Source organism: Odocoileus virginianus, chromosome 10 (assembly GCF_023699985.2).
Source record: "Odocoileus virginianus isolate 20LAN1187 ecotype Illinois chromosome 10, Ovbor_1.2, whole genome shotgun sequence".
Lineage (NCBI taxonomy): Eukaryota > Metazoa > Chordata > Mammalia > Artiodactyla > Cervidae > Odocoileus > Odocoileus virginianus.
In genome coordinates, this window is record NC_069683.1 from 53,218,972 (window position 1) to 53,238,211 (window position 19,240).

Below are 19,240 nucleotides of genomic sequence, written 5' to 3' on the forward strand. Positions count from 1 at the left end.
TTATCTCATGAATTCAATTTTTAATAGAAATTTTAAAAGCAGATGTCTACTGTTTGGAAGGTAAGGTACACTTTTGCTCTCTCTTATGTAGAGAGCACATTCATTCAAACCTAGTTATCAGAGCTTGTGGCTGTTCCATCAGATGTTCACAAAGGTGCCATGGAACCCATACGGCATTTGCACAGGCACTTCGGCTCGGCCCAGTTCTTCAAAGTTCTTGGCATCCAAGACAAGGAGAAAATTTCTTTCATTCTAGAAAAGGAAGGACAATGCTGAAAATTCTCTTTGTTTCTATCAGAAATCTGTTTCCTCTGGTGGGCTGTAAAATTCCTAAGGGAGAGACTATCTTTCTCATCTTCATATCCATTCCCAGCACTGGGCACAGTGCCTTGCTGATTCATTCACTAAGTGTTTGCAGAATGATGAACTAAACAAAAAAAAAAAAAAAAAGGAAATTATGGCTGAAGAAGTTGATACCTAGAGCAAAGAAGTTACATTTATATTTATCACCTTCACAGAATCTCTTTGGGTTTAAGGATCTTCCTACCTGCCCCCTTTCCATCTCCTAAGAGATATAAAAATTCTTTCTTCCAAAATAAAATGCCTCCATTTTGTGTTGTTCTGGAGCTGTTCAAAAGGTAACGTTGCAAGGCAGATTGAGATTTGCCCTGGTCTAATTACAGGAGTAGCAAACACATTGTATAAGGACTAAGTCCCAAGACCATGGCAGACATTACTAACTGATTACACTTTTCTCACCAAAACCTTAAAAAGCGTCAGAATCCTGTCCCTAGGCCGCTACTTATAAATGATCAAAGTTGAAACTCCAAGTGAATCTATCAGCCACAAGGCTTCCCTCGACAAGAAATTAGATATCAAGATTATTGAGACACTAGCTCAGAGGCTATCACATTAGATTTTTCAGTCTCTCAATTAAAATTGGCAGCACAGATGGTGGTATAAAATATTAGACTAGAATTCAGAAGACTGGGATTTAAATACTGGCTTTACAACTATAAGATCTGATGCAAGTCTCTTTCAACTTCCTTAGGTTACAAATTCAACATGTGTAAAATGATACCCACAAAGCTGTCTTGATGACTAAATAAGATAATATGTATGAAAGTAGTTTATAAATAAATTCCTATCCAAATGTAAATTATTATGATTCTACAAGTAGAACTTTAAAACTGTAATAAGGTACTGATTAGGATAAAAAGGTATCTAAATAACAAAGAGAGAAACAAAAGGGAGAAGGTGTCAAACTGGAATCAAAATAAACCATCAACAGCATCAATAAATATAACCCTCAAAGGGCCCAGTGCTACTTTTCTTTCTGACTAGTGGTGGAAATACATTTACCTGGTTCGGGGTGATCACCACAGAAAGAATGACCCCATCATCTTCTTTATTGGCTCCTGGTACCGGAACAAAAACAGGTTCGGAAGGATAAAAGCCATCTTCTCTCCAAACCTGCAAGTCCCCAAAAGAGTGTTTGATAGAAGACTGGTTATGAACTGGAAGTGTTCTATAGCTTTTGTCAGTCCCAGCATGAATCTGGCTTCCAATACAACAGTCCAACAGTGGAAGAATCAGGCTTACTGAATTGAATATAGGAGAGGGAGCCTTTGCAGTAGCAAATTCCATCATCATCAAACACAAGTTGTATAATTATAATTTCCCATCAACCGGAAATAGAGGTGTCCCACAATTTCCCTCAAAATACCATCAAGCATAGAATTATTTTTCTGGGCTTGTGTTTCATTTAGATTCCCTAGAGGGAACATACTCCTAATTCCATGATCCTCAGATTTCATAGAAGTAAGTGGCTGCCATTTGAGCAACATGGACGAACCTAGAGATTGTCATACTGAGTGAAGTAAGTCAGAGAGAGGAGAAATATCATTTGACATTCCTTGTATGTGGAATCCAAAAAGAAATTATACAAGTGAGCTTATTTATGAAACAGAAACAGACTCACAGACTTAGAGAACAAACATGATTGTTGGGGAAAGAATGGGAGAAAGGGAGAGTTAGGGTGTTTGGGATCGACATGTGCACACTGCTACAATTAAATGGACAACCAACAAGGTCCTAATGTTAGTACAAGAAACTCTGCTCAATATTAGGTGACAGCTTGGATGGGAGGGGAACTTGAGAGAGAATGGATACATGTATATGTATCGCTGAGTGCCCTTGCTGTCCACCTAAAACTCACAACATTGTTAATGGGCTGTATTCCAATATAAAATAAAAAGTCTTTAAAAAAAAAAAGGAAGTAGCTGCTTTAAAATCTCAAGATCTACCTTAAACAAAACAGGAATTAATTCAAAGGGCAGAACATGTCTTTAAAGAATTCAGAAAAGGAAACGGAATTTCATTACCATCAGCGTCTTGTTCACCACGTCGACCTTGATCAGAGAATCACCCACCAGATGCCGGAAGCCACAGCCATAAAAGAACTGATACTTTTTGCCACTGAATTGGCCATAGTTGATCTGGGGAAATTCAATACCTCCTTCCTCTTCTAGGTCCTCAGGATATAGATTTTCATAAGAGCACCAAATCTAAAAGAGGGCACAAAAGAACTGATTGCTTAATTCATACTTTCTTCAGGTCAGTGTGGGGGCTAACACCATATAAAAGTTTGTGACAGGGCTTGAGAATTGAGGTTCTACATCATTTTTTAAAACATTGTTTCTCTTTTCATCATGCGTAAGGACACAAAAGATTATTGGGTTTTGTGATTAAGTTGTCAAATGGCATAGGAGGTGGACATGGGTTTTTATTTTACTAGAGCTGAGACACTGATAGCTATATAGTGATATGTAAGCACAAACCATCTAAAAGGTGGGAATGGGCAGTGCCAATCTTAAATACTTAAACATGTTATGACAATTTGAAAGCTGTATAAACCTGTTTCAAGACACAAAAGGGATAGGTAAATACAGTGCTCACTCCCACCTAGAATTCTGCAACTCTTTTGCAAGCCATGCTCCATGATCCTACCCAGCTCAGCTGAATGTTATGAAACTTACCGGGCACCAAACACTGTGGAGAACAGCTACACTACATAGTCACACTACTTTACTAGTGGATAAAGAAACACTGCTGAGGGTCAAAGTCTTAGGCTAATGTCCATTCATAGCATACCTTTCCATCAGCCTGTTTCACAGCACTGGCTGAAGAATAGGACAATGGGCTGAGGTTCTCTCCCTCAGGGGCATTCAAATCGACATGTAAGGGCAAAACAAACCGTCGAGGGAAAGATCTGGCTACTGAATTATAGACCTGTTTAGGAGAGAGAAGTAAACAGATGAGAAAACTGTCATGCATAGAATAACAGCACATCCCAATCATTGAGATCCAGTCAACAGTATTGGCATTTCTAAGTAACTGCATAAACAATCATTTTCATTCATTCATTTACTCATCAAACATCAGTTGAGTACCTTCTCTAGACCAAGCATTGTTTTAGACACTGGGAATACAAAACAGTTTCAAGCCTTATATTCTAGTGGAGGAAGAATGGTAATAGATAAGAAATAAAATATATGCCACTTAAGTAGTATCAAATAAATAATGATTATACACTCAAGTCAGATAGTGCTAAGTGCCATTAAGAAACACACTGAAGGGTGCGGGATTGAGGGTAAAATGGGTGCTTCCTTCCTCAGGTTTGGTCTTTCTCTATGGGGCTCTGGAACTTCAATGATTGAAATTACTCATGTAGGGGCTTGTGCTTATGTGCTGATCCCCAACAAACACTCTGGGCAACCAGCTTGGGTGGTCTTCCCTGGCAGGCAGCATTTCACACATGTCACAATCAGTTGCTGGAGCAATTAGGCAAGTCCTAGGAGAGGGCTCTTGGAAGCACGCCCCTGGTTTCGTCTAAACTTCCTCTAAACCATGTATCTTTCCTTTCTGTTGATTTTTCTGGGACCTATGAGCCCTCCTAGTGAATCATCAAAACAAAGAACAGTTTTGGGGGCCCCTCGACACAGCCGCTCTGCAGAGATGATGTTTAAGCAGGAGACCCTAATAAAATAAGTGTCTTTTCTGACAGTAAGAATGGTTTAAGCACATCTTCCTCTCTGGAAATACTCTAAGATGGGGAATAAACTGTATCATTTTATCCTATATACCTAGTCCATATTATCTATGTAACATGCAGAAGTGTTTTCAATACTCCTGCTAAGTAAAGATTTAGTGTTGTTTTTAAGCTTCATAAACAATTAGCTTTGAGGACTCCCCTGGTGGTCCAGTGGCTAATAATCCACGCTCCCAAAGCAAGAGTTCCAGGTTTGATCCCTGGTCAGGGAACTAGAGCCCACATGCCACACTAAGTTTACATGCCACAACTAAAGATCATGCATGCTACAACGAAGAGCAAAGATCCCACATGCCACAGCTAAGAGCTAGTGCAACCAAATAAATAATTTTTAAAAAGAATTAGCTTTTAAAAATTTACTTTTAAATTTATTTAAACATGTTTGGTCTTTTGCAAAACCAAAGGTGAACAAAAAGAGAGTTCCAATAGTGGTGAATTAGGCAGCATGGATCAACCATTTCATTGATAACAGATAGAAAAGCTGGACAAAATGGTTAAAACAGTTGTTTGAAGGCACTGGTGAGCTAAAAAGCCAACAAAGAATGATAGAGCATAGATTTGGAAAGAAAAGGAAACCCACAGATAGAAACTACATATTGGGGGCAAATTTCCACTAAGGACATCAGCTACTTTTAAGAAGAGGCAGTTGAAAGGCTAAGAAAACAGAAACATGTTTTATTAAACTTTATTAAAAACTTTCATTCTGAGATTATTGCAGACCCATATGCAGCTGTAAGAAACAATACCGAAAAAAACTGATTTTAAAATGGGCAAAGGACATTTTACCTAGACATTTCACCAAGATATGCAAATGGTGAATAGGAAAAGATGATGAACATAATAGTCATTGGGAAATACAAAGCAAAATGACAATACTTCACACTCATTAGGATGGCTATTATCAAGAAAAAACAAAAACAGAAACCACAAGTGTTTGTGGTTTGAGAATATAAGGAAAGTGGAACTTTTCTACATTGCTGGTGGGAATGTAAAATGGTGCATTTGCTGTTAAAAACAATCTGGAAGTTCCTCAAACAGTTAGATAATAGAATTATATGATCCAGCAATTCCCTTCTAGGTATACACCAAAAAGAACTGAAAACAAGGACTCACACAGATACTTGTACACCAATGTTCATAACAGCATTATTCATAATAGCCAAAAGCTGAAAACAACCCACATGTCCCTGAACAGATGAATAAACAAAATTAGTATCTACATACAAGGAATATTATTAAACCTTTTAAAGGACTGAGATTCTGATACATGTTACAGCATGAGTGACCCATGAAAAAATGTAAGCCAGACACAATAGAGGAAATATTATATGATTCCATTTATATGAGGTACATAAAATAGACAAATTTATAGAAACAGAAAGTAGGATAAAGGCTACCACAACCTTGGGAGAGGGAAGTTATAGGGAGCTGTTATTTAATGGGTACAGAGCCTCTATCTAGGATCATGAAAAAGTTCTGAAAATGAACAGTGATTCTGGTTGCACAACATTGTTACTATATTTAATGTCACTGAATTATACACATAAAATTGTTAAATGGTAAATTTTGTGTTATGTATACTTTAACCACACAAAAAAGAAACAATGAAGAGATGTCTCACATATCCTTCATGAAGTCTCAACAATGATGACCTCTTACATAACTACACTACAATATCACAACCGGGAAACTTACATGGATATAATCCACCAGCATTATTCAGATTTTATCCATTTAACATGCATTCATTTATGTGTGTTTTGTGTGTGTGTGTGTGTGTGTTTTATGCAATTTTATCATATGTAAACGTATATGATCACCACCACACTCAAGATACAGAACAGTTCCATCACTACCAGGATCCTTCATGTTACGCTTTTATGAGGATATTGCCACATCAACTCCCTCATCACTTGACCCTAATGAGAAGAGATTTTGATAGTTTTGAAAAGCTTGAGGGACAAAAGTTGTAGTTCAAAGTCTTCAAGAAGGGAAAGTCTTGATAAACCTCTAGCTCTTTCGGTCAGGACCCCTTAGGCTGTACCCTAGCAGTAAGAATAAGCAAAAACAGTCCAGCTCTTGCAGCAACTGTGTCCTGTTTCAAATTATCTCAGTCTTTATAACTAGATTAAGAATGTCTGCAATTGATAATGTACCTTAGGCATATGCCAGAAAAAAAAATGAAAATCTTTTCTGAAGGAAGACAACAGAGTCTCCAAATATTCCTCCTAAAATTTTTCAAACACAATATTCTGTGTAGAATAAAACTTAGTCAGCACTTAGGAAGACAGCAAAGTATAATTTAAAGAAAAAAAAAAAGCAATAGATGATACAAACTGAACCACAAGGGATCCAGATAATAGAGTTATCAAACTTTAACTATTCTGAATACATTGGAGGAAATTATTTTAAACTGGGGTTATAGCAGAGAATCACAAATTATAAAAGAGAAGGTAATCAAAATTCTAGAACTGAAAAAAGCAATGAGTTTAAGACCATAGTGCCTAGATTTAAGAGCAGGATACATACAGCTGAAGAAAGAAAGTTTGAATGGTAAGATAAGAAGAAAATATCCAAAGCAAGATACTTAGAGAGAGCAAAGGATGGAAGATACTAAAAAATAACATAAGTAACAGAGAGCTATAGTGAAAAGGGGTATCATATGTGTATTCTAGTCCCAGAAAAAAAAGAGAGAAAAGATTTATTAGATGCAATATTTGAAAAAATAATGGGTTAAATTTTTCAAAGCTAATGAAAGACAGCAAACCATAGATTCAAAAATCCTTAAGAAAAAAGAAAATAAATCAAAAGGAAATCATATTGAAAAATATCATAGTACTAACTTCAGAAAATCTTTGGGGGATAATGGATCAACTTCAAAGGAGCAAAGTTTTTAACTGACAACTGATTTCTCAACAGCAATCAGAAGACAATAAAATGATATCTTTACAGTGTTGAAAGAAAACAAAAACCTAGATTCTTTATCCAATGAAAACATCTTTCAAGAAAGAAGGTATAATAAAGAGATTTTTCTGACAAACAAAAATAGAGATTTCATCACCATATCAGCATATCTGAACTAAAGAAGATAGTAAAAGATGTTCTTCAATCAGAAAGACAATGATACTACATGGACGCTCAGAGAGGCAAGAAGGAATTAAGAGCAAGAGAAGGTACTGATGTAGGTAAATGGATAGTATGGATAATTATGTTTACATAAAACAACATTGATAATAATGCTTTACAGGGGTTATATAAAGAGAGAATTAAAATATATAATGAACAGTAGCATATAAGTCAGGAATATAATAAATGGAGTTAAAGTGTTCCAGACTCCCTGCATTGTCTGGAAAGAATTAAAAGAACTACTTTATCAATATAATATATTGTGCTAAATCAGCAAAGAAAACTATACACAAGGTCAAAAGACAACCCTCAGAATGGGGGAAAATAGTAGCAAAGGAAACAAGTAACAAAGGGTTAATCTCCAAAATATACAAGCAGTTCATGCAACTCAATACCAGAAAAACAAACAACTCAATCAAAAAGTGGGCAAAAGACCTAAACAGGCATTTCTCAAAAGCAAACAGATGGCGAATAAACACATGAAAAGACATTCAACATTGCTCATTATTAGAGAAATGAAAATCAAAACTACAATGAGATATCACCTCACACCAGAGGGCAGAGAGAAGAAGCAAGAAGAACCACAATCCCACAGCAGCTAGAATGAAAACCACAATACAGAAAGTTAATCAAAATGAAAGAGCAGAGGGTTATGTCCCAGATGAACGGACAAGATAAACCCCAGAGAAATAATTAAATGAAGTGGAGATGGGCAAACCTTCAGAAAAAGAATTCAGAATAATGCTAATGAAAATGATATAGAATCTCAGAAAAAGAACGGAGAAGATGCAAGAAATGTTTACCAAAGATGTAGAAGAACTAAAGAACAAACAGACAGAGATGAACAACACACTAGAAGAAATCAATAGCAGAATAACTGAAACAGAAAAACAGATAAGTGACCTGGAAGACAGACTGGTGGTAATCACTGCCACAAAACAGAATATAGGAAAAAGAATGAAAAAAAAAGAAGACAGCCTAAGAGACCTTTAGGACAACATTAAATGCCCCAACATTTGAGTTAGAGGGGCACCAGAAGGAGAAGAGAGAGAGAAAGGACTCAAGAAAATATTTGAAGAGATAAAAGTTGAAAACTTCCCTTATATGGGAAAGTAAATAGTCAACCAAGTCCAGGAAGTACAGAGAGTTCCAGGCAGGATAAACCCCAGAAGGAATACACTGAGACACATAGTAATTGAACTGACAAATTGGAAAAGACCCTGATGCTGGGAAAGATTGAGGACAGGAGGAGAAGGGGACGACAGAGGATGAGATGGTTGGATGGCATCACCGACTCAATGGACATGGGTTTGGGTGGACTCTGGGAGTTGGTGATGGACAGGGAGGCCTGGCGTGCTGCGGTTCATGGGGTCGCAAAGAGTCGGACATGACTGAGCGACTGAACTGAACTGAACTGACAAAATTTAAAGACAAAGATAAAATATTAAAGGCAACAAGGGAAGAACGACAAATAACATATAAGGGCACTCCCATCAGGTTATCGACTGATTTCTCAAATCTGGCTTGTAGGAAAAAGCTCTACAACCCAGAAGGAGATGGCATGATACATTTAGAGTGATGAAAGCAAAGAACCTACAACCGAGTATACTCTACCCAACAAGACTCTCATTCAGATTTGATGTAGAAATGAAAAGTTTCCAGACAAGAAAAAGGTGAGAGAATTCAGCACCACCAAACCAACTTTATAACAAATGCTATAGGAACTTCTCTCGGCAGGAAACACAAGAGAAGGAAAAGGCCTACAAAAAATAAACCCAAACAATTAAGAGATTGGTAATAGGAGCATGTACATCAATAAGTATCTTAAATGTAAATGGATTACATGCACCAACCAAAAGACATAGACTGGCTGGGCAGATGAAAACATGCGCATGTATGCACTTCCGCTTACCACATCACTCTAGTTAACCCCTCAAATTGTATGTAATTATTTTATATTGTTAGGTTAATCATATTTCCATTATGACTTGCAATTATAATTATCCTTTATTTTTTGTCTGGCTATTGTTTGTGAAAACTGATAACATCTTTTCCATTATGTAACTATTATTTAATACCATTGTATCATGATTGGTCAACAGAAAATAATAGAATTCTGTATTACTGAAACTACCATTTAATAGAAAAACCTATAACCACTTTTTAAAATACAGATGCATAACCAGATGCAAAATCTTGGAATTTTTTGAAAAATACAAATACCCAGGTGTTGTTTCTCTCTCCAAAGCTCCAGATATGATTCTAATGAGCAGCCATGTTTAAAAACAACTGGACTATATGATGATCTTTTACTTTTATCTAGTTTGTTTCACTTTTCTATTTCATATTCAGTGCTCCCATTTCATTTAGTTTATGTTTTCCTACTTCTCCAGCTCTCTCCTTTTGTTGTTCTTTTTCAAACTTTCATCAAGTGCAGTTTAAAAGCTTTTGTATACATATATACATAAATATACACATATATTTATAAAGGTTTTGTGTGTGTGTATATATATATACACATATATATGTATAATATAATATATATATATATATATATAAGAAAACATGAATTTTGGCCTAGCTAAAAATTTATGACATCTTGATTTCAGCTGTTTGACTAAGTATGAATAGAATGCTAGATTTATCATTTATATTTGTTCAGTACTTTGATATAGTTCCATTCATTCCGGAATCTGGTATTACTGCTAAAAGTCTAGAAAACTTATTATCTTAGTGATTTAAAAAACTTTTGGTCCTCCCAGCAAGCTGTGCTGTGCGCCGGGCCTTTTCCCCTTTGTGCCATCCGGGTCTCTGGCGCGAGCTATTCAGTCTGTGGCGAAGCATTGAAGCGGCCAGTACTGTGGAAAGCGGCGAGTGGAGGCGCCGCCGTTGCGGCCAAGACTCTGGACTATGGCGGCTAGTGACGCAGAACGAGATGGACTAGCCCCAGAAAAAACATCCCTAGATACAGATAAGAAAAAAGAGCAGTCTGATGTAGCTGTTTCTCCCAGAGCCTCAAAACATCATTATTCAAGATCACGGTCAAGGTCAAGAGAAAGAAAACGAAAGTCAGATAATGAAGGAAGAAAACACAGGAGCCGGAGCAGAAGCAAAGAGGCAAGAAGACATGAATCCAAAGAGAAGTCGTCTAAGAAACACAAGTCTGAGGAACATAACGACAAAGAACATTCTTCTGATAAAGGAAGAGAGCAGCTAAATTCATCTGAAAATGGTGAGGACAGACACAAACGCAAAGAAAGAAAATCATCAGGAGGCAGAAGTCACTCAAGGTCTAGGTCTCGTGAAAGGCGTCATCGTAGTAGAAGCAGAGAGCGGAAGAAGTCAAGATCCAGGAGTGGGGACAGGAAGAAGTTAAGATCCAGAAGCAGAGAGAGGAAGAAATCACGATTCAGAAGCAGGGGAAGAAAACGTCGGATCCGGTCTCGTTCCCGCTCAAGATCAAGACACAGGCATAGGAGTAGAAGCAGGAGTAGGACAAGGAGTAGAAGTCGAGATAGGAAGAAGAGAACTGAAAGACCAAGAAGATTTAGCAGAAGTTTAAGCCGAACTCCTAGTCCACCTCCCTTTAGAGGCAGAAACACAGCAATGGATGCCCAAGAAGCTTTAGCTCGGAGGTTGGAAAGAAATTACAAGAACAGAGAGGAAAGGAAATGGTTGAAAAACAAAAACAACAGGAAATAGCTGCAGCAGCTGCCGCTACTGGAGGTTCTGTTCTCAATGTTGCTGCCCTCTTGGCGTCAGGAACACAAGTAACTTCTCAGATAGCTATGGCAGCTCAGATGGCAGCCTTGCAAGCAAAAGCTTTGGCAGAGACCGGAATAGCTGTACCTAGCTATTACAACCCAGCAGCTGTGAATCCAATGAAATTTGCTGAACAAGAGAAAAAAAGGAAAATGCTATGGCAATGCAAGAAAGAAGGAGACAAATCCCAGTCTGCTGAAATATGGGAGAAATTGAATTTTGGAAACAAGGACCAAAACGTCAAATTAAGGAAATTAATGGGTATTAAGAGTTAAGATGAAGCTGGATGTAGCTCTGTTGATGAGGAACGTTACAAGACACTGAAACAGCAGGAAGAAGTGTTTAGAAATCTAGATGCTCAGTATGAAATGGCAAGATCAGAAACCCACACACAGAGAGGAATGGGTTTCACATCATCAATGCGAGGAATGGATGCAGTTTGAAGAAGATCACACTTTATATTTGGGACTTTTATAGACTTCTGGTTCTGATGTCAGGTCCTTGTTCACCGAAGAGCTAGCATTCTAGCTTGCATGGGTGTTGCACTGACTTTAATTTATTGAAAAATATGATTTTTTTGTAAATATCAGATCAGTGATACTGGTGTTAGTGTTGTAATCAGGTTAAACCCACTTCCATTAAACTTGACAGGACTATAGAAGGACAGTATTTTTTAGTTCATGAATTCTACTTTTCAAATATATAAAAGCTGCAGGTGGGATAAATATCTCATACATGAATTTTTGGTGTCCGCTGTCTTGTGTACCTTTTGTACTTAACCTTGTACAGTTATTTTCATCTCTTGAAACATGAAAGAAATGTTATGTAGATGTTCTTTAGAAGATCTGGCCATTTGGTACATAATCCAGCACAAATAAGCTGGGTGGTAATGATAATAAAATTGGCTTTCTCAAAAATAAAAAATAAAAAAATAAAATAAAAACCTTTTGAATGAGGCTTGAAACTTCTAATGCAATTCTGAGAAAATTAAGAAATACTGTGCTGAAAAAAAAAACAGGAGATTAACATATGATAGATAGCAAATTGCCAATGTTTGTTGGATCATAAAGAAAGTAAGGGAATTCCAGAAAACATCTACTTATGCTTCATCAACTATGCAGAAGCCTTTGACTGTATGGATCACAACAAACTGTGGAAAATTCTTAAGAGATGCAAATACCAGATCACCTTACCTGTCTCCTGAGAAATATGTATGTGGGTCAAGAAGTAACAGCTAAAATTGGACATGGGACAATGAACTGGTTCAAAATTGGTAAAGGAGTATGTCAGGATTGTGTATTGTCACCCTGTTCATTTAACTTCTATACAGAACACATCATGTGAAATACCAGACTGAATGAATTAAAAGCTGGAATCAAGATTGTTGGGAGAAATATCAACAAGCTCAGTTATGCAGATACCACTCTTAACAGCAGAAAGTGAAGAGGAACTAAAGAGCTTCTTGATGAGAGTGAAAGAGGAGAGTGAAAAAGCTGGCTTAGGACTCAGCATTCAAAGAATTAAGATCATTGCATTACTTCTTGGCACATAGAAGAGGGAAAAGTGCAAACAGTAACAGCTTTTATTTTCTTGGGATCCAAAATCATTGCTGATGGTGACTGTAGTCTGAAATTTAAAAAATTTGCTCCTTGGAAGGAAAGCTATGACAAATCTAGACAGTGTATTAAAAAGCAAAGAGATCACTTTGCTGACAAAGGTCCATATAGTCAAAGCTATGGATTTTCCAGTAGTCATATACAAATGTGAGAGTTGGACCACAAAGACTGAGCACAGAACTGATGTTTTTGAATTGTGATACTGGAGAAAACTCTTGAGAGTCCTTTGGACTGCAGGGAGATCAAACCAGTCAATCCTAAAGGAAATCAACCCTAAATATTCATTGGAAGGACTGGTGCTGAAACTGAGCTCCAATTCTTTGACCACCTAATGAGAAAAGCCAACTCACGGGAAAAGGCCTCAATACTGGAAATATTGAAAGCAAAGGGAGGAGAGGGAAGCAGGGTTAGATAGCAACACCGACTCAATCAACATGGATTTGAGCAAACTCCAGGAGATAGTGAAGGACAAGAGAAGCCTGACACGCTGCAGTCCATGGGGTCACAAAGAGTTGGACACAACTTAGCAATTGAACAACCATAGTTATTAACTGAAGTACAAATTTTGTTCAAATTTCACAAAATTTTATTCTAGTGTCCATTGTTTGTTTTTATACCTTACTCAAGACTCCACACTGTATTTAATTGCACTGAGCAGCTTCAGCTGCATTCAACAAATTCTGATAAATTCTCTTTTCATTTTTATGCTGTTACAAATATTTTCTAATTTTCCTTGTTATGACTTCTTAGATACACCCATCATTTAAAAGTAGACATTTAATTTCCAAATACATTGCAATTTTAAAGTATCTTTGATATTGATCTGTCATTTTGATATTAATTTCTCATTTAAATACTTTCTTCTCTACAATCACCCTCTGTGTTTTTCAGTCTTTTAATTTTATTGAGACTTTCAATGACTAAGTCAAAGTTCTCTCTTGGGAAATGTCACATTGCACTTGAAAATATATGGGTTATCTTCAAATATCTTTTGATATTGATTTCCAGTATAACAGTGATAAGAGAACAGATTCTGTATGATTTCAATAACTTTAGATGACAAAATTTTTGCACCTTGTTTTATGTCCCTGGATATGTTCCAGTGTCTCCTTGTTTATAGTCTATGGGTACTTGAATAGAATAGAATAGAATTTGTCTCCTACTGTTGTGTGAAAATCTTAATTATGTTGAATTGGTTCATACTGATTTTCAGGTATACTATATCATCCCACTTTTCTCTCTAGTCATTCTATTAATTTTTGAGAGTTTGATATTGAAACTCCAACTAAAAATCTTAATTTATCTACTTTAAAAGATAATTGTAACATATAGTGGGAGTATATTGTAACCTTGTTCTGTATTTTCCAAGTCTCTTATAAATGTGTTGTCATACTTTCATAACTTAAAAAATAAAAAAAGAAATAAGATATACAGATGGCCAAGAGATACATGAAACAATGCTCAACATCACAAATTATTAGAGAAATACAAACTAAAACTACAATGAGATATCTCCTCACACCACTCTAAACGGCCATTATCCAAAAGACTATAAACAAGAAATTCTGGACAGGGTGTGGAGAAAAGGGAACCCTCCTACACTGTTGGTGGGAATGTAAATTGGTATAGCCACTATGGAGAATGGTATGGAAGTTCCTTAAAAAACCAAAAATAGAGCTACCATATGATCTTGCAATCCCTGGGAATATATCCAGAAGGGAAAAAAAAAAACAAAAAACAAAAACCACAGTCCAAAAGGATATATGCATTCCAATGTTCACTGCAGCACTATTTACAATACAAATTAAAGTCAAGACATGAAGTGTGATAGCATTAGTCACTCAGTTGTGTCGACTCTTTGCAGTCCTATGGACTGTAGCCTGCCAGGCTCTTCTGTAAAGGAATTCTCCAGGCAAGAATACTGGAGTGGGGAGCCATTCCCTTCTCCAGGGGATATTCCCGACCCAGACATCAAATCTGGGTCTCCTGCACTGAAGGCAGATTCTCTTCCATCTGAGCCACCAGAGAAGCCCCAGCCAAGATATGGAAGCAGCCTAAATGTCCATCAACAGAAGAATGGATAAAGATGTGCAACATATATGCAATGGAATATTATTCAGCCATTAAAAAGAATGAAATAATACCATTTGCAGCAACATGGATAGAGATTATCATACTAAGTGAAGTAAATCAGATAAAGCAAATATCACAAGATATTACTTATATGTGGAATCTAAAAAATAGGATACAAATGAACTTATTTACAAAACAGAAACAGACTTGCAGACCCAGAAAACAAACTTATGGTTTACAAGGGGCCTGCCAAGTGGCACTAGTGGTAGAGAACACGCCAGTCAATGCAGGAGACGTAAGAGATGCAGATTTGGTCCCTGGGTCCAGAAGATCCCCTGGAGGAGGGCATGGCAACCTACTCCAGTGTTCATGGACAGAGAAGCCTGGCAGTCTATAGTCCATGGGTTGCAGAGTCAGACATGACTGAAGCAATTAGCATATATGGTTTACACAGGGGAAAGAGGGGATAAACTGGGAGTTTAAGATCAACATAAACAGACTACCATATTTAAAATAGATAACCAACAAGGACCTACTGCTCAATATTGCTTAATAACCTAAATGGGAAAAGATATAAAAAGGATAGATTATATGTAAAAAAAAAAAAATGGATTTTTTTCCACTGAGCATGATAACAGCTTACCATGCCTTTCAGCCAAAAGAAAGTTCAAGTGTACAGGAGAGAGAGAGAGAAATAAAATGGAATAAATAGCTAATTATGATATGCTAAAAAATGAAGTCCAGAAACAATATAAATATATATAGATACTTAATTTTTAGAATTAAAAATTCTTCTAGAAGATAACATAAAATATATGACCTTGGCATAGGAAGATGTCCAAAACAGGATTCACAATGTATTACTCATAAAGGAAAATACTGATATACTGGACCACATCTGTTTATCTAAAGGTACCATTAAGATAATCTAATAAAGGTATCTATAAAATACCTGCAGCAATTTCATACTTAGTGGTGATTTATTAAACATTTTCCAAATGAGGTGGGAAAATAATTCCTGCTATCAGCACTTCTTTTCAACTTAAAGTCTTAACTAGTACAGTAAGAAAAGAAGAAAAAAAGAAAATGCATAAGAATTGGTAAGAAAGAAAACTCATCATTTTCAGATAATATGAGTGTATACATAGAAAATCCAAAGTAATTTACAGATCAAACTAACAAGTGAATTTAGCAAGATCTCTAAATATGAGATCAACATACAAAATCAACTTCATGTCTACATACCATCAAAAACAAAATGAAAATTTTAAAGATACCATTTACAACAGTTTCAAAACATTCTAACTGCCTAATGATAAATTTAACCAAAGACATGTAATATCCTCACACTGAAAACTATGAACATTACTTCAAGTAATTTTAAAAGATTCAGGACTTTCCTAGTGGTACAATGGGCAAGTATCTGCCTGCCACTGCAGGGGATACAGTTCAATCCCTGATCCAGGAAGATTCCACATGCTGAGGAGTCACTAACGCCAGCACACCGCAGCTACTGAAGCCTGCGCTCTCTAGGGCCTGCAAGCCATGATTACTGAGCCCATGTGCCACAGCTACTGAAGCCTATGCGCCCAGAACCCATGCCCTGCAACAAGTGAGAAGCCAGGGCCCCCAGTGAAGAGCAGACCCTGCTCACCACAATTAGAGAAAGCCCAGAAGATCCAGCACAGTCAAAGAAATAGAAAGAATAAATTTTGTTAATGTAAAGGTAACTTTTCAAAAAGAAATTTTAAAAGAGTAAAATAAATGGAGAGGTATAATAAATGGATAGTCCCTGTTCATGAGTTGGAAGACTCAATATTTCTCATTATTGTAAAGATGTCAGTATGCCTAAATTAATCTATATAGATCATACAATATGATCCCAACCATGGTTTTTTTTTTTTTGTTTGCTTGTTTGCTTTTACAAAAACTAATAAGTTGATTCTAAAACTTATGGAAATAACAAAACAACAAAAACTGAGGCAATCTTTAAACAGAAAGGAGCTAAAGGACTTATAATGTAAACACCAAGATATCAAGACCTACCATACAGATATAATAACATAAGTAAGCTAAGTAAATGTAAGTAAACTTTAAAAGTAATGTTTTCAAAAAATTTAAAAATAAAACTACAGCAGAAAACAATTTTCATTACATAATCCAAGGAAAAATTTTTCCTTAGATTGATTATCAGGAAAAAATGAATCCCTTCAAGCTGAGGAACTAAGACATTTTCTTTTATTGAAGAATTAATATTATAGTTCTGCTTTATTTATCATTTTACTATCCCTTCTAAGAAATGTTATGTTTAGTGCTCAAGGGTAATAAGGAACTAATCACAAGTGTTTCAAAATATATTTCTTTGCTTTCTTTAATATAATTTTTATTTATTAGGCATTAAGTTCATATTTTGAATTATTTTGAAGTATTAAATAAATAAATTACAAACTTGTGTTTTCAATGCTTTAAAACCATTCTCCCTCTTTATTTGCCAAAGAGGCAAGAGAAACTGCAACTTCCAAGCCCAAAGCCAGAACTTGGCTAGAGCAAAATTATTTTGACTACTCTTGACAAATCAGAGAATTCTACCTGGTCAAGCTCTTTCCCAGTTTTCCTAAGATTCTGTAGTTGGTAGACTTCTAAAATTCTTCCATCATCGTAACAGCACAAATCAATGACAACACAGCCCTGGTCCTCATAGGCATTGATTTGGTGAAAAGTAAAAGAAGGTTTACTGTAGTACATCCCTGGAAGAAGCTGCAGGAACACAGACAATGAGAAAGAGAGATTTTATTTCCTTTAAGGTACAGATCGACAAAGCTCAAGTTAAGATTTCTCCCCCTTTAAGTAACAGGACTGGTAGGTATAAAAACCAGAATTTGGAATGTAGAAGCAAATATGTTTTGATTTAAAATCATCTCATCTCATATTAATCAATAAACTGGGGCTATTTGATATAGACCAATCAACTGATTTAACTAACTTCAAAGTTCTCATGAAATATGGCCCAATATTTTGAAGAATAAATAAATTCTAAACTCTTTAGTACATGGTTAAATAGAAAATACTTCTATTAAAAAGTTTATGATAAATTAAGTGACTAATCCTCTGGAAAATGTTCTCATTGCTAAAACGGGATTTTTTCGTAATGAAATTATATGTGGGACTACAGTAAATTTAGGATACTATTTCTTTAAGGGGTTAAAAAGTAGACAAATATAATAATGCTATTTATCAGGCATCTATAGAAAGATATTTAACCAATATGCTTTGGATTTTGGTAGTATTATCACACTTGTATACCAAAATGTCATAAAAACAACTAATAAAAATATAATTGCAAAAGTTACAGAAGACCTCTGCATAAACAGTATTCTCTTTAGCAAATATTATTATACAGAAAAATCCATGCTAACATGCTAAGAGGATTTCCTAGATGTCATTTTTGTTGTCAATTCATTTTGTAATTGAATCAGATAATTTAAAGGATAAAACCATTTCCTACAATTTTCTGATATGCAAAATTCACTGTATTAATTAATAAATAGCTAGCTCTCCTTATAGAAGAAGGCAATATCCTTTAATTAAGAGTGGCTTATGCAAGAAATACCCAACAAGGCAAAAATCAGTGATATGGAAATTTGCTTTCATGTCCAACCATTCACAGTCAAAATTCTCTACCTGACCAGTATGCTTATCCACCACATGAAATCGTGTATTATACTGGGGTTCCCAGCTTATTCCATCTGTAAAGGGCTTTCCTCGAATTTTAGAAGAGATAATTTTCCACAAATTCATCTTTAGAGGCTGTTCAATGAAGATGATGTAGTTCCTTGTCATTCCTAAAATGGTTCAAGTAAACAATAAAATGTTATTTGGCAAAATGTCTGAAATGCAACAGTTATGGGGACTTGTCAGAATAGTTGGACATATTACTGCTGACCTAAACAAATGCCAATCAGAAATAATTCTTCATCATTTCTCAGCTTTGCTATATATATTTTCTGTTCCTACATAAAAACAGGAACTTCTTAGAATAGCTTGGGTTAAATGCCCTCAACTTGCATTTTTTAATCTTTTTTTTCTTCGTTTTCAAATTGTTTTGGTTTAGGAAGCATTATATTAAAGTGTCATTTATGATCTGGAGCTTTATTCCCTAATCCTTTTGCTATCTACATCGGAGGTAAGGATCCAGGAGCAGATAGGCTATAAAAGTTTAGGATACAGAAAATAAATGTTCTGAAAAACATCTGAAGCAATCTATGTGGAATATGAATTTTCCTCCCAAAAATATTAGCATGATTATTATTTGTGGTCTTTAAAGTCGCCTAAAATACTGAATTCTGTCAACTTTTTACAGTCAAATTTTTTTTTATTAAGACTTTATTTTTTGGAGCAATTTTAAGCTCAAAATAAAACCAAGAGGAAAGTACAGAGATTTCCCATATACCCCCATCCCCATACACTCTCAGCCCCCACTTTATCAATTTCCTCCACCAGAGTGGTCCATTTATTATAGCTGATGCATCTATATTGACACATCATAATCATC

At 35.8% G+C, this 19,240-nt stretch overlaps 1 protein-coding gene and 1 pseudogene across 1 annotated transcript in view; one reads left to right on the forward strand and one right to left on the reverse strand.

The window, feature by feature from the left end:
- Window positions 1-19,240, reverse strand: part of BCO2 (beta-carotene oxygenase 2) — a 69,842-nt gene continuing 50,602 nt past the window's right edge. The window contains exons 7-12 of the mRNA XM_020882268.2: window positions 18,370-18,530; window positions 17,278-17,445; window positions 3,154-3,291; window positions 2,385-2,567; window positions 1,363-1,473; window positions 1-252 (exon numbers count right to left, since the gene is read on the reverse strand). Coding sequence (XP_020737927.2) covers window positions 139-252; window positions 1,363-1,473; window positions 2,385-2,567; window positions 3,154-3,291; window positions 17,278-17,445; window positions 18,370-18,530 — 875 coding nt within the window. The 3' untranslated portion in view covers window positions 1-138. The remainder of the gene's footprint in view (window positions 253-1,362; window positions 1,474-2,384; window positions 2,568-3,153; window positions 3,292-17,277; window positions 17,446-18,369; window positions 18,531-19,240) is intronic.
- On the forward strand, window positions 10,013-11,955 carry LOC110130359 (arginine/serine-rich coiled-coil protein 2-like; annotated as a pseudogene).